This window comes from Trachemys scripta, chromosome 8 (assembly GCF_013100865.1).
Source record: "Trachemys scripta elegans isolate TJP31775 chromosome 8, CAS_Tse_1.0, whole genome shotgun sequence".
In the NCBI taxonomy this organism is placed as follows: Eukaryota; Metazoa; Chordata; order Testudines; family Emydidae; genus Trachemys; species Trachemys scripta.
In genome coordinates, this window is record NC_048305.1 from 22,817,498 (window position 1) to 22,832,434 (window position 14,937).

The window sequence follows — 14,937 nt, forward strand, 5'->3', positions numbered from 1 at the left end:
TGCAGATTAAGGTATTTTCGTAACTGACAGTCCTTTAGGGTATGTCTACACTACGAAATTAGGTTGGTTTTATACATTCTATTGCGTATATCCACACTAAGCGCATTAAGTTGGCAGAGTGCGTCCTCACTACCGTGGCTAGCATCGACTTACGCAACGGTGCACTGTGGGTAGCTAACCCACAGTTCCCACAGCCACCCATTGGAATTCTTGGTTAAGCTCCCAATGCCTGATGGGGCAAAAACATTGTCGCGGGTGGTTTTGGGTACGTCATCAGTCACCCCTCCCTCCATGAAAGCAACGGCAGACAATCGTTTCGTTTCAAACACCAGGGCGATTAGAAGAGCACAGCAAGGCGTGCTGCACAGAGAGGCTGTGAAAACCAGTTTCATGACTGGCCAGGCTTCTGTGTGACAGTTGTGTGTGTTTCTCCTTGATGCAAACCCACCCCCTTTGTTGATTTTAATTCCCTGTAAGCCAACCACCCTCCCCACTTTGAAATAAAATAACTATTGTTTTGAAACCATGCATTTTTTTTTTTTTTTTTTTTTTAAAGAAAGAGATAACAGACAAGGTAACCCGGGTGGGATGGGAGAGGAGGGCAAGACAATGCCACATTGCTTATTGTAGCCATACTAAAAATCAAACTGTTTGAATGACAGCCTTCTGTTGCTTGGGCCATCCTCTGGCGTGGAGTGGCTGGGTGCCCGGAGCCTCCCCCTCCACGTTCTTGGGCATCTGAGTGAGGAGGCTATGGAACATGGGGAGGAGGGTAGGCGGTTATACAGTGGATGCAGCAGGGGTCTGTGCTCTTGTTGGCTTTCCTGCAGCTCCAACAGACACTTCATCACGCCCGCCCGTTTGCTCCCCCATTAGCCTCAGCATTGAATCCTGCCTCCGCTCTTCACGCTCACTTAATTCTTTCCTGGCCTCTGCCACTGAATGCCTCCATTCATTAAGCTGTGCCCTATCAGTACGAGAGGACTGCATGAGCTCGGAAATCATGTCATTGTGAGTGCGTTTTTTCCGCTTTCTAATCTGCGATAACCTCAGGGATGGAGAGGATAGGGAGAGCATAGAAACATTCTACGCTCTACGATTCTGGGGGGACTGCATGGTCACCTGTGCTGCTGAGTTCGCCACGCTGACCAAACAGGAAATTAAATTCAGAAGTTCCCAGGGCTTTTCCTGTGTACCTGGCTAGTGCATCGGAGTTCAAAGTGCTGTCCAGAACGGTCACAATGGAGCACTCTGGGATAGTTCCCAGAGGCCAATACCATCGATTTGCATCTGCACTACGCCAAATTCAACCCAGCGAAGTCGAATTTAGCACTACTCCCCTCGCTGGGGAGGAGTACAGAAGTCGATTTTAAGAGCCCTTTAGGTCGATGGAATGGGGTTGGTTGTGTGGATCCATTCATTTTTAAAATCAACCTAATGCGGCTAAATTCAACCTAACCCTGTAGTGTAGACCAGGCCTTAGACTAAGCCAGGCCTGTGGGGAAAAAGAGTGTCAAGATGAGTTCTTTCCAAAATTTAGTTAAAACTTGTAGTAGTTCACCTAGTATGCTACAGCATGGCCAAGCCAATAAAGCTAACATGAGTAAATCAAAGTCAGCAAATACAGGATCTGAAAACCACCTAGCTCTTAGATAGCTCTTTTAATCAGCAGACCTTAGAGTGCTTTACAAAAGGTGGTCACAGTACAATCATCCTCATTATACAAATGGGGGAAACTGAGGCACATCAAGGGACATGTCTTGCCCAAGGTCAGCTAGCAGGCAAGTGGCAGAGTTGGGAACAGAGTCTAGGTTTAATGAGTCCTAATCCAGTGCTCCATCTACTAGAGATCACACTGCCTTCTCTTTATGCGAACTGGCAACTTCTTACCACTCACTTTCAAACAAGAGCCATACTTTCATAATGTTTTCCCATTCATCCAGAGGGGAAGCTACCTCTGACCATGTATATCATGTTTTTCACTTCTTATTTGTACTGTACTGCCAGATTTCTGCTGTCTGACAATGCCTTTCAATATACGTAGTTAAAACTGCAGACTCCACTGCTCAGACATTCAAAAATTTATTTTTTTTGCAGCCTACTAAAGACGACAGACAGGAGTTAGCACACTGTTCTTATGTAAGAGGAGGTATTTGTGCTTGAATGCACTCCACAGCAGGCATTTTTAATCACAATATTACCAAACATTCTAATTTCAAAGGACAGTTTAATTGCTACTGTGTTTAAAAATCCACTACTTCATGTGTTCCATTTTGGTATTTTAGAGAGTGTTTCATTAAATTCTCCTTACTCAGTTTAAATTATTCAAATGCTCAGCAGCTAATCTGAGGCAGGATCAGAGAAAGGAGTGTGAAAACTGAAATTCCAACTTTGAGGAAAGATGAAAGAAGAGAGATCATGAATAACCATGTACTTTATTAGGACACCTGTTCCTTTCAGCTCCATACATATGGTGCCATCTATACTATAAGCAAACTAAAGCTAGCAACCAGTAATGCTATTGTTACAACTTTCAAAAGCTGGAGTTTTTAAAGTGAACAGATTACATTTTTGTTGCTGGGCCGACAATCCCTTTAGAGGCCTTAACGCAATGGAGTTGCTCACTGCTGGTTATGCCTACTTTCATTTTACAACTGATTTAAACTAGAAGGGCATGTTAAAAAGCAAATATTAACATTTTTTCAGGTCATCAAGATGAACAGAAGAGATAAATTGCATCTCATAGACATGCTGGATCCTGGAAATCCTCCTCTGGATTTTGCTTTCAAGATCTGGAAAAGTTACATTGCTTTTTGCAATGTCCTAGCGCCTGCTACTGCCGTGGACAAAAAAAAAAAAAGAAAACGCAATTGGCTGATTTACTTAGTTGTGATGTTTGTACAATGCTGAATTCAATTATCTGTGCCAAGCATCTGTAATTTATTGAAAAAGCACCTATCAAATAACATTAGGTAAGGAGTAAAACATACAATAGTGGATTTAAGAGGATACAGAATTGAAATGATGAAATTACTGTGGCCTCATTTTTAGTAAGGTCTTGCTTAATTAATAGAACAGGGAAGCCAAGTGTTTAAGGGATCCAGAGAACGTGTGTAAACAACACAGGGAAACATTCCCCCCTATTCAATGGGAGAAAGGTGGGGGTGTTTTTACTGAAGAATGGGGACCATAAACCTGTTGCTTGTAGTACTTCCGACAACCCTGATAGTAATAAAACAAGTTATCTGTTAGTTGGGGGAGTAACTTTTACCTAAAGGAAATATCTATCCCCCCCCAGACACTGTAAAAATGTAAAGGCACAGAACTGTTTGTTTTCAGCAGAAGGCACCAGCTCTGTTCAACTATCCACCTGGCTGGAAAGCCCACAGACCACTCATTGGCAAAGCAATTAAAACGGCCTTTGAAGGATTAAGTTACAATACAAACTCTTAAAGCTTGCACGCTCAATGGGCTTTGTGAAATTCAGCCCTGCTCTTACTCACATTGCTTTGAGAAGCCATGTAAGAGGTGAATAAAGGAGGAAATACAAGCAGATCTACTGAGTACTTTTAAATTGTAGGAAATGTGCATATCCTGGAAGGAAGGAAGAAAACCAACATACCACAAACACTGGGGGTTGGAGGACAACTCAGAACTCTGTTTCCAAAACAAGCACAGACCATGTTCTAAATAGATTTGTTTCTCTTTTTTAGCACTTGTGTGCAAGGAAAAATGCTGACTTGCTATTTAAACTCTCTCTCTTTCTAGAGTACTTATTCCTGCTAAAGCAGAGGTACAGGTTTACAAGAAGGCCAATTTCTGTGACATTCTATCCATTTGGTAGGTCCCAAAAACCTCTTGAAAACTGAATGACTTAAAATGCAAGTCGGCCTGCTAGCAGGATGTCCCTCCACCACTAACTACCACTGCACGGGCTCTAGGCTACCTAAAGGTCATCATGGGCAGGAGCACATACACTCAACCCACCTGTTACAGTACTGCTGATTAACAGGGTAGAAGAGAACACTGAAGACTGCAGGGCAGGCTCTGCCCTGCCTTCTACTCCACTAGTGCCCTTCCACCTCCTCAAGCAGTCCTCCATGGCACAATCCTGCAAGGCTTAAGTGTTCTGACCCAAACAGAGAAGCCATTAAACTTGTACTGTACTTTGACTTCAGACTAGTCATGTCCTTACAAGTGTTCTGGATCTGGCCAGAACACTCAAGACCTGCATAGCCTAGAAAGATACATAGAAGCTACCTCCCGTAGCAACCACAGTACTGCTTCTTGACCAGCCAGCCAACATAGAATGCCAACTCAAGGGATTTATTTCCTCTGATTTATGAGCACCCCATCTCTACAGCAAAAAGCTTCCCAGCACCTTTAAACCAATTTAAACTAGAAGACTTCAGGTGTGCTATGTACATCAGGTGCCTGCCCTCATTATGTACAGCTAACAAACATACTGCATGAAGGACTCCAGTCCATGCTGTAACATCAGCTTTCAGAGGCCCTAATTATCCACAGAGTACGGTAATTTCAGGTTTTTGCACATTATGTACAGTATGGACAAAGATATATTATGCCACCACCCTTACAAGTTTTTGTGGTTTTATACCCTCCAAAGGAAGGCTCAGTTAGGTTTAATATTAAAATGATCTCCACGTTTCTTGTTTTAAAACAAGTTAAAATTTTTCAGAAACTTTCCTTCAGAAATCCTTATGTTGCTGAAATGGGAAATTTCTTCTCTGCATTAAATACAAATTTTAAGTATGTTCTTCTCAAGAGGGGACAATCTGCCAAGAAATTTGCACCGCAAGTCATGGGCTACATAAAGTGTATTTTTCCCTAGTGCCAAATACAACCTTTACTATAGTTTGTTTCTGTCTCAGACTCACCTGCTTAGACCAAGACTAATCTGTTGGTGTGTTCTTCCCTCCCCCTACACTCCATCCATGACCAGATTAACATGCTGGGCCAGACCACAGCACTGAAAGTGTTTAGAAAACCCCTCAGTAGAGATCAAGAAGAAAAGAAAAAAAGCTTTGTTTTGTGGGCAACACCATCTGCTTTACTATTTTCTACAGCACAGCACCATAATATACCACTAGGACTCTCAGCAATCTTGTAGTGATAGAAAAGCAGAACAATATTTATGCTTTTTTTGTTCTGTGCTGCTGTTGCAGATTTCCCCATCACTGAAAGCTAATTAGTTAAATGCACTGTATTCTTCCAGAACAAAATCAGAGGTGCTTCTTCTATTTGAAGAGAAACATGCTAAATCTAATTCCTTTTTAAAAATAAATAAATAAAGTAAGGATTTCTTCCAAACTCCCATCTCAAAAGCATGAGCAGGCGACAATCACATCCTCAATACTGCAGGGTTTACGAATCCCGCATTTAGATTTCTCTTTAAGGGAAATTTGCAATTTAAAAAAGAAAAAAGCCTGGGCTTGCATCCTCTTTTTTGCTTCTTTATTATGTATAAGGAAAGCCTGAAGTGTTTTGGAGGGAGGGGTTTATGGGTATTTTTTCACTTTAATATCATATATAAACTCTCATCTTGCTGGTTATGCGGACGGACAGTCTGTTTTACTGTCTCATTTGTTTCAAGAATTCAAATTTCTAAAACGTTAAAGGCATTAACAAAAAGACTCAACAAATTGTACACCATGACAGTCCCTTTCTCTCTCAATACACTCATATTCTGAGCTCTCAAATATCATTTCATTCTTTAACCAGAATCTTCCAAGCTAGGCAGGACCTGAACTTCTAATGCAAGAACATAAATACGCACAGTTCAGGCCTTTCTTATAAAGTAGCAAAAGAAAAGTACAAGCCAGTTTTCCCTCTTTTCAACTTCACCTAAAAATTCAAACAACCAGGCCTATTCTTGTCATAGCAGTTGGCATCTATGTGTACACATTAACAAAATTCTAGCATTGTAGGCTAGTCCAATGTAACTATGTCCCAAAAGTAGGCTGAAGTATGCACTTGCTAAAGACAAATTCTAAGCCACATATACAAGAGGTAAAACATGGCAAAGAAATTACGCAGGCCTCAGAAGAAATTGAGGAGGCAAATAGCATGGGTTTCAGTAAAAAAAGCTTTCTGACCAAATAGAATTTTCAGTGGACATTGAAGTCTTTTGTCATGAAAATTAATGTGGTAAAACTCAATTGCCTAATAAGAGCCTATTATTTACTTTGTCAATTTCATAAGGAATTAGATGGCTGATACAGGAAAATTAGTTTTAAATAACTTCATAAACAAGTTGTTTTCTTTTGCAAGAAAAGAAACAGCTGTTGATCTAGCTTTACTTGCATCAATTATCCCCCCCACCCCATTTCAGAATCAGAAGGACCTGTCCCTCAATGTGATAGCATGAGAACAAACAACCCACTTGCCAAGACCTGATAATGATTAAGTCACCTGATGTAATTTATTGTTGAATGCCTGCTGGAGAGACAAGGGTAGTAGAATATCTCAAGTGTTAATTTTGTTAAGGGTAACTTGAAAGGGAGTAAAGTGCAGATAGTTAATCTTTGCTGTGATCTCTCTTTCATGTTACCCAGCTAAATGCATTTAGCAATTCTTTAATGTTTGAAGTGTACCTAAGGAAATGCAACATGTAAATAGACAATGCTATTATTTCTAGCCACCCAAAGCAAGAGCTTTTTTAAATTAACAAAACAAAGCACAGCAATAAATCCCTTCAAATACTGCCCAAATATTGTTCACTTAGGTATTTTAATATCAAAGATTTTTTTCTTCTTTAGGAGCACACATGTAGATGCAGTACTAGCTTTATCAAAGCAGACAATTACAGCCAGCATTTGTACTGTTATCTCACAACTCCTCTGCAGTCTGCCAAGAAACAAGAGTCTGTAGTAAAGTTGCCTCTCAACCTGTATTTGTTTGAAAACAAGTAGAGTTACTTCTTCAGACCTTAAAGATCTTTTGATTGTATGCAGCACAGCAACAGTATCCTCTTTTTATTTAACACACAGTAACATCACCAGCTTGCCTGAATTAAAACTGCTGAACAAAAGCCAGCAGATATTTTTATCCTGTAATTTAGAGCCTACAAAAAACTATTTATGATTAAAGTATTTTACAGGACAGAGAGTGTTCAGTGTAACTTCTTCTTTAATTAACTGAATTGATGAAGACAGTTACTTGACAATTTAGAGCTTTAACATTTGTTTTCCTTATAATGCTTGAGGGGGGTGCCAAAGCATTTTTGCTGAATTGAAAACAAACAGGGGAAGGCAAGAAAAGGGAATTAAAGTCCAACCTTCATTCTCAGAGTTTGATGAATGTCTGCTGCCAGCTCTCCTTTCCACCACTGCTCTTCCATCCTCATTCTTCCCATCAAAAGGTGTGGAAGAGAGGGATTTAGTAACTCTGCTGGAAAGGAAACAAAACAAATAAATAAATCAAGCAGCTTGTACAAACCAATCCAGTGCCATCAGTTTTTCATAGCTGTTTTAGTGTTAGTTACTTGCCATCAGATTGACAACACTCCCTAGAAATAAACCACTTGAAAAATCACTGTTCAGCTTGTTTCAAAGAGACAAAAATACAGGGTCATCATAAGGTCACTAAACTTCTGATCAGATTGTGACCTGTAAGTTTTGCCAGTTGTAGGACTTTGCCAAATCCTTCCAAAGGGGTTTTGCTCCAAAAACATTTCGGAGCAGCATTGTCCTCGGGATCACTTAAAAATTCAGAGAGCTTCTCCAATAGCAGAAGTGTTCCTTACACTGCTGCATCCTTCCCATAAAACAAACCAGTGGTGCCTTTACCCTCAGACACCTTTATTCTCCCATTTTTAGGCTACCAAAGACTTCCTTCTAACTGCCTTTCCCAGGTAAAGGTTTTGTTTGTTGTTTGTTTTAAATGGGGAGGGGAGGAGAGGGGAAGAGGACGGGGGAGAGACAGAAAACGGGAGGAATGAGTCCCAGCTAGAGAAATCCCGGGGGACTTCTTCCCACCTGATGAAATCAGGGCAAGAAATGCCCTGTAATTGACTTTACATTAACTGGATCTAGCCCTTCCCCCAGCTGGTTGTGTAACGCAGTCACACTGGGGTTTTTAATACCCTTCCAATGTGCAATTCCAGCCTGCAGATTGTTGTTGTTGTTTTTTTTTCTTCTTTTAATTAACAACGCTACACAACTTCAGGACCCTGAAAAATGCCATTTGTGTTACCTTTGCTGGCTGCCTCCTCTTTGCCTCACACACTCTGATCAGCAGCCTTTGTCCTACTCCAACATCCTGCTGGTGCTGCTACAGCAGCAGTGCGAATACTGCAGCCAAGAGGGAAAAAATCAGACCCCAGTAGCCCCTGGCGCTAAAAGTCGGAGGGAAAGACGGGAGATGGATGCACACAGCCCCCACCCCAGGGTGCACCACGCATGGAAAATAGACACTGGTGCCGCCCCTCCCCCCCTTTATAGCACCCAATCCCTCCAGCCTCCCGCGTTGTTCTCTTGCACCCACTCCCCGCAGCAGGCTCCTGCTGCCGACACTCTATGGGAGCGCAGCAGCGCTCACGGGGGATTACAACACCGGCCGCGCACCACGCAGGCGCCATGCCTCCGCCCCGAAGGACTCTGGGGACTGTAGTTTCCTCACCCCTGCGCGGTGAGGCTATGGGAAGGGGCAGGTGAGGCGTGGCTTGGCTCGGGCGGCGGGCGACCCAGGCAGAGGGTGTCCCGCGGGAAGGCGGCGCATGCTGTTGGGGCTCAGGAGCCGGCTGTCCACGTGCTTGCAGCAGTGCTCTCCGCACCAGGGTCACCAAGCCCCTTGCCTGGGGGGTGGGGGTATATGAATGTCTTATGCAAAACATGCGATGACCTAATGTACATATTTGCAAATAATGTGCATCTAATCCTACATTTTATGAAGGCATTGGCTTGACAGTCTGGGGAGTAAGGTCAGCAGCAGGGCAAGCTTCTGCCAGACCACTCATTTGCCAGCCACAACCATTCAGAAGTCAGGGGTTAGCCCCCCCTCCCCATTATGAAGTTGGCTGTAAAATCATGAGATTTTTATAATATAATAAAAATGTTGGGCTCTTTATTTGCCTTCTGGTTTTTGAGACTTTAGGGCTCATGTTTTGGTGCTTTTTGGGGATGCATGAAGGCTAGAAACTCTTCCCCCCCCCACCCCGCCCCCGCAATGAAAGCTCAGTATGCAAGCAGGCATCCACTGTGAGACATACAATGCCCCATACACACATGACCAGACAGGGAGATAAGCATCTGTTACACCCTGCTTGAAAGGAACCTGCCTATGACATGTCACCTCCTGGTTACCTTCCTTAAGAATGTAATTTTCAGTATAGATACACAGTACAAATAGTACTCCTTAGGTCAGTGGTGGGCAACGCCACGTGGCCCGTCAGGGTAATCCGCTGGCAGGCTGCAAGACAGTGTTTACATTGACCGTCCTCAGGCACGGCCGCCCGCAGCTCCCAGTGGTCGTGGTTCGCCGTTCCTGGCCAATGGGAGCTGCGGGGACCAGTGCAGGCCGCGGGGATGTGCTGGCCACTGCTTCCCACAGCTGCCATTGGGAATGGCGAACCATGGCCACTGGGAGCTGCGGGGGGCCGTGTCTGCGGACGGTCAATGTAAACAAACTGTCTCACGGGCCGCCAGTGGATTACCCTGACGGACTGCATGCAGCCTGCGGGCCACAGGTTGCCCACCACTGCATTAGGTACTACTCATCCATATATTTCCCAGTGATTATGACCACCAATGGTCTACTGGCTCTTGGTAGAGACCTCCCACGTCACCCTTTAGTGAAATATTATGAATATATACAACTCAGAAGATCCTTGTAAAACTCTATTCATCCCCTCTCCCAGTTGGTACCATGAGGTTCATGGGTCACACTGCTGATTAGTGCAAAGCATAGTGGTCAGTTTGTGATGGGAGAACTGGAACTGAGACCCTTCAAATTCAGCTCATATAAGGGCCACTAAATATCCATTAGATTAGAACATATTTTAGTCCCTGCTGAACGGGGCTGGGTTTAAAGTTGTAACCTCCAGATTAAAAACTCTGCAGTGCATTAGCACTGTCCTGAGGCATAAATGCTAATTTAAGAAGGAATCATAAATATAGATTTTTTTTTTTAAAAAAGCCCAGTATCTATGTATCTATCTATGTTAACAGAATATGAAGGTTGCAAAGTCAAGCACTCAAAATGGAGATGTTAGAATTAATGTTACGTATGGCAGCCTTAATTCATCATTTTCCTTCTCAATAGGTCTTTAATTCTATGATTAAATATTATTTTTCTCACATGATTCATCAGTTTGGTTTGAACCCGGAACCTTCAAAATCACAGCATAGACACCTACTAATTAAACTAAATGAGCAACTGACAGCAGAAGTAGGTTATTAGCCTCTATAGGGGTCAGCTGATATAGTTGTATCATCCTTTTCCAGTGTGTTACAAAACTGTTTGCTAGACCAGGCATTCCTAAACTGTGCTGTGGTATGTGAACTTGATATTTCATCAATTCACTTCACAACAATTTTTGAAGAAGATGGTACATGAACCAATATAGTTTGGGAGCCACTGTGCTAAATAGGAGTAGACTGTTGGGTGTCATGATTCCTAGTTGCCATTCCTGGTTCAAGGAAGATAGCATAGGTTGAGAGTGGTGGTCAAAGACAAGAAAACCACCCTATAGCTTCTTTCTGGAGCAGTGTGGCTAGGACTTGGTTATGGATCTAGGTTCTAATCCCAGCTCTATTGGACATTACCTTGACCTGGATCCTCAAAAGTGTTTAAGTGCCTAGTTCCCACTGAAATAAATGGGAGTTATGTGTCTAAATACCTTTGAGGATCTGGGCCTTATCTGAAAGTGGAGAGACTAGAAATTGTTTCAGAAGGGAGTATAATGGGTTGTATAGACCCTGTACTGCAACAGCTACTTAATGGATTGACTCAGAACAACTATTTTTCCAACTGTGGCTAATTATTTGACTAACAAGCTGCAACGTTGGGGTAAAAGGCTGCAGGTCAGCCAGAGGCAGGTTGGTATTAGGTAACCCGAGAAGGATTTAGCACTGGGTGCAGTTTGGGAGGAAATAGTATATGCACTTGGAACCTCTAAGAATAAGCACTGGAATGAGATGCTCTTTGAGAGGGGCTGGAGGTCAGTGAAGGTAGGAAGTTAAATTAGCCAAAGGACGTAGCAGTACATCTGAGGGAGCAGACCTTAGCATGGTCCCTGGGCTGAAACCCAGAGTGGGAGGGCCTGGATTCTCCTATCTGCCCCCAGGGAAAGGGATGGAAAGCTCTCCTGATGAAAAATGTGGTTGAAGACCTAGCATAAAATGTTTAGCAGTTGGATTTATTTTTTAATTCATCTGGAAGGGGTGGAACTACAAGTGACCTAGTAGGGGTGGCTGAGTGGTGAGGAGGAACAAACTGCATGCTCTGAGTGGCTGTTGATAGAGGGTGCTAGAGCTGAAGAGACACTAACATAAAGCCTGGCCATAAAGGGGTGCTAGTTGGTCAGTGACTCCTCTGCAAAAGAGGGGTCACTGACCAAGAAGGCTTGCTCAATAATAAGGGTTATGAAATATATGAAAAATATCAACAGAAGTGGTGAGCTTTGAATTTATTGTCTTATGGTTCCCAACTTGGGGAAGTTTCCCATAGGCTGCAGGATAGAGAGAGAGAGAGCTTATAAGGGAAAATCTCTATCTCCAGGCTGGATTTGTCTGTTTCCCCATCTGTAAAATGGGAATAGTTGTACATGGCTCCATTATAAGGTTCTTTGAAATCTCCTGATGAAAACTGTTATATATGAGGTGGGTATTATTATACAGTTTTTTTTTATCATGCCAAACACACTGGGGTCCTGATTACATGTGGGCACCTTCGGTGCTAATAGAGCAATAACATAATATAAGGATTTTGGCTCTCTTTGAGCTCAGAGAGGTGGGATTGTTCCACATTTCAGAGAGACATGGTGGGTGAGGTAATATCTCTTATTGGACCTACTTCTGTTGCTGAGATAGTCAAGCTTTTGAATGTAAGCAGAGCTCTTACACAGAGCTGACCTGAAGAAGTGCCAGAGCTTATCTCTCTTACCAACAGAAGTTGGTCCCTTTTTGTCTCTCTGATCTTGTGATCAATACAGCTACAACAATACTGTATTCCATACAGATGGCAACCACAGCTGAGGCCTGGGTTTATAGCCCTAGTGCAATGTTCCCTATCCATAGGTCCTGGAGTTCCATATCAGGGAGCTGGGATCTATTCCTCAGACCCCACATCTAGGGAGCTGTGATTTTATTTATATCCGAGTAGAAATTGCAATTGACTGCATTATAATCCTTCAACTTTATTAGCTTTCTGCTGTATTGGCTTGGAGGAAAACCAGTAGTTCCTGCAACCAATAAATCAATGCACCCATTAGTTTATTCCAAAATCTAGTTTCCAATCAAAACCATATTAAAAATGTTATTTCCAAGTAGGAATTCTAATAGGTGAGGCTGTGAATTCTCACACTTGGGAACCTGGGGTTCCATTCTTACAGTTAGGGCTAGCAGGGAAAACTCCAGTTTTTCATAGGAAATATAACCCCTCCCCCCTGGATTTCCTATCAATGTTTTGGCTTTTCCATTGGAAAAATGGGGGGGTTGTTTGTTTGTTTTCAAGTTAAAAACAGATGAGCTTTCCATAAATTTTCAATTTTTGAAAACAAAACACTTTATTGAAGAATTTTCAGTTTCCAGTTTGACATGCAAAAACATTAAACCAGAATGAAAACTCTCATGAATTTTCATTTTGGTTGAAAAGCATTTCTAGCTTACAAGATGTTTCAGCGGAGAAGTTTTGACCAGTTCTGTTTAAGACAAAGGCCCCAGCTGTTCTTATGCTAAAAGTTGAGCATGTTTTCCCTGCTTCATTTATTAACTTGCTCTGCAAAACAAAAGGAATCCTACTAACGTTCAGTGAAGTTGACTGTTAATGGCCTGCTAGAGTTCAACTGAGAATTGGCTGCTAACTACCCATCAGAAACTCTCCCCTATTTTCTTTTCAGTATCGCTAAGCAGTCTGCTAAATGGGTACCAAAATACTACAACACTTGCCTAAAATTAAGCATCTGAGTAGTTCTATTGTCACTGGCTTAAAATTCAGCACATTAAGTGCCATGCTGAATCAGCACCTGAGCTATTAGTCCTGCCCTAGCAGTACAAATGTGAGAAATATTAAAGTATCAATAGACCTTTTTTACTTCATCAGTGCAGCTATGGGGTGTCTAATATTTACATCAATGCCATTCTACTACCTTTAAAATCCAGATTTATATAGATGTAAAGGTAAATGACTAGAAGGGTCTAAAAGATAAAAACTGTTCATAAAATGTTTGTAATTTTCAGTCCAAAATACTTCTCCTCCTCCCACCACCACTGTAGGGGCAACTGAAGGGATTTAGGTGACTGGACAGGTGCCAAACCTACCATGTAGGCCTCTGTGACACTTTCCAAGCTGCACCTCAGGAGCCTTCTACCCCCTGAGATGAGGGCATTTCTGTTGGTTGGCACTTTCAAAACAACCTACACGCTGCTATCACCCCCAGGGCCGGCTCCAGGCACCAGCTTAACAAGCAGGTGCTTGGGGCAGCCAAGGGAGAGGGGCGGCACCTGCGGCAATTCGGGGGGCGTCAGGTCCCTCACTCCCTCTAGGAGCGAAGGACCTGCCGCTGAACTGCCGCCACCGCCGATCGTGGCTTTTTTTTTTTTTTTTTTTTCCAATTGCCGCCGGCGATCGCGGCTTTTTTTTTTTTTTTCTTTTGCTTGGGGTGGCAAAAATGCTGGAGCCGGCCCTTATCACCCCCCAGCTCACAAGCTGCTCAGAGCCCTAATTCAAGTCAATGCCCTGGAGGCCCTTAAGTGGGAGTTTTAAGCTAGGTGGAGCTAGCTTGCCAGTGAGCCCAGTCCCACAAACATGTTCTGAGCACACCTAAGATCTGATGCCAAGCAGACCCCACAACAGGAGAGCTGGACACAAGTTTCCAGTATGTGGAGAGGCAGCACATCACCTACACACAAAACAATCAGAGGCACCAGGAATGGGCAAGCATGAGAGAAGTATTGAGCATGAGTAAGCAGCTGATCTGGCTCAGGTACCTAATTCTAGAGTGTTTTGCAGCTGAAGCTCCTGAGTGGAGGAAGGCACACCGCCCTCTGGCCCGTCAGCAGGCACACCAGGCCAGCTGCTTAGTTGCCTAAGTCCCTAGCCTCTCCTCTTCTTGGCATTGCTCTGGGCTAGTTTAGGCAGCTCCCTACCTAGCAGGCCAATTTCTGAAAATCTGTTTTTAGGTGCTCAACTGTTTCCATGTCCTAGGGAGTTTAGGTGGCATGGAGCTGCTTAGCTTGGGGCTGACAATTCCAATGGGCTGTGGGCCACCTATGGATTAGGCATTGTTCTGCTCAGTGCTGAGAAGCACCTTAATCTCTTTCAAAGTCTGTTCCAGGATCAATGTGTTTCACTCATTGCATTTGGAATGGAATGGAATGTGATGCACAGCAAGACAGTCTGTGCAAAATTAATTTCAGCAAAGTAGGCAAAAGACAAGGAAACAACTGTTGTTCTTATTAATGTAGGATTCTTTGTACTTGTTAAAGGATCATCAAGGTGATTCTCAGCTCCATAATATGAGGTTAAATTGCTGTTGAAATAGAAGAGCATACAACTTGGCTTTAAATATTGTCTGGTGTCTCAAAGTGTTTACAAATTAGAGCCATTGTGTGCTTGATACTAGTTCATGCCATTGCCTGGCCTTGAACGCTACAGCTGCTTTAGTGAAAAAGACAAGGGGCACTTGGGTAAAATAACAGAGAATTTGCTTAGATCTTTTCAAATATTGAGCAATCCCAGCAGTTCATTTCCATATGA

At 43.0% G+C, this 14,937-nt stretch overlaps 1 protein-coding gene across 1 annotated transcript in view; it reads right to left on the reverse strand.

Annotated features, from left to right (window-relative positions):
• CCNJL (cyclin J like) overlaps nucleotides 1-8,437 on the reverse strand; it is a 48,553-nt gene extending 40,116 nt beyond the window's left edge. Inside the window, exons 1-2 of the mRNA XM_034780059.1 lie at nucleotides 8,215-8,437; nucleotides 7,298-7,410 (exon numbers count right to left, since the gene is read on the reverse strand). Coding sequence (XP_034635950.1) covers nucleotides 7,298-7,375 — 78 coding nt within the window. The 5' untranslated portion in view covers nucleotides 7,376-7,410; nucleotides 8,215-8,437. The remainder of the gene's footprint in view (nucleotides 1-7,297; nucleotides 7,411-8,214) is intronic.
• Nucleotides 8,438-14,937: the final 6,500 nt, after the last annotated feature.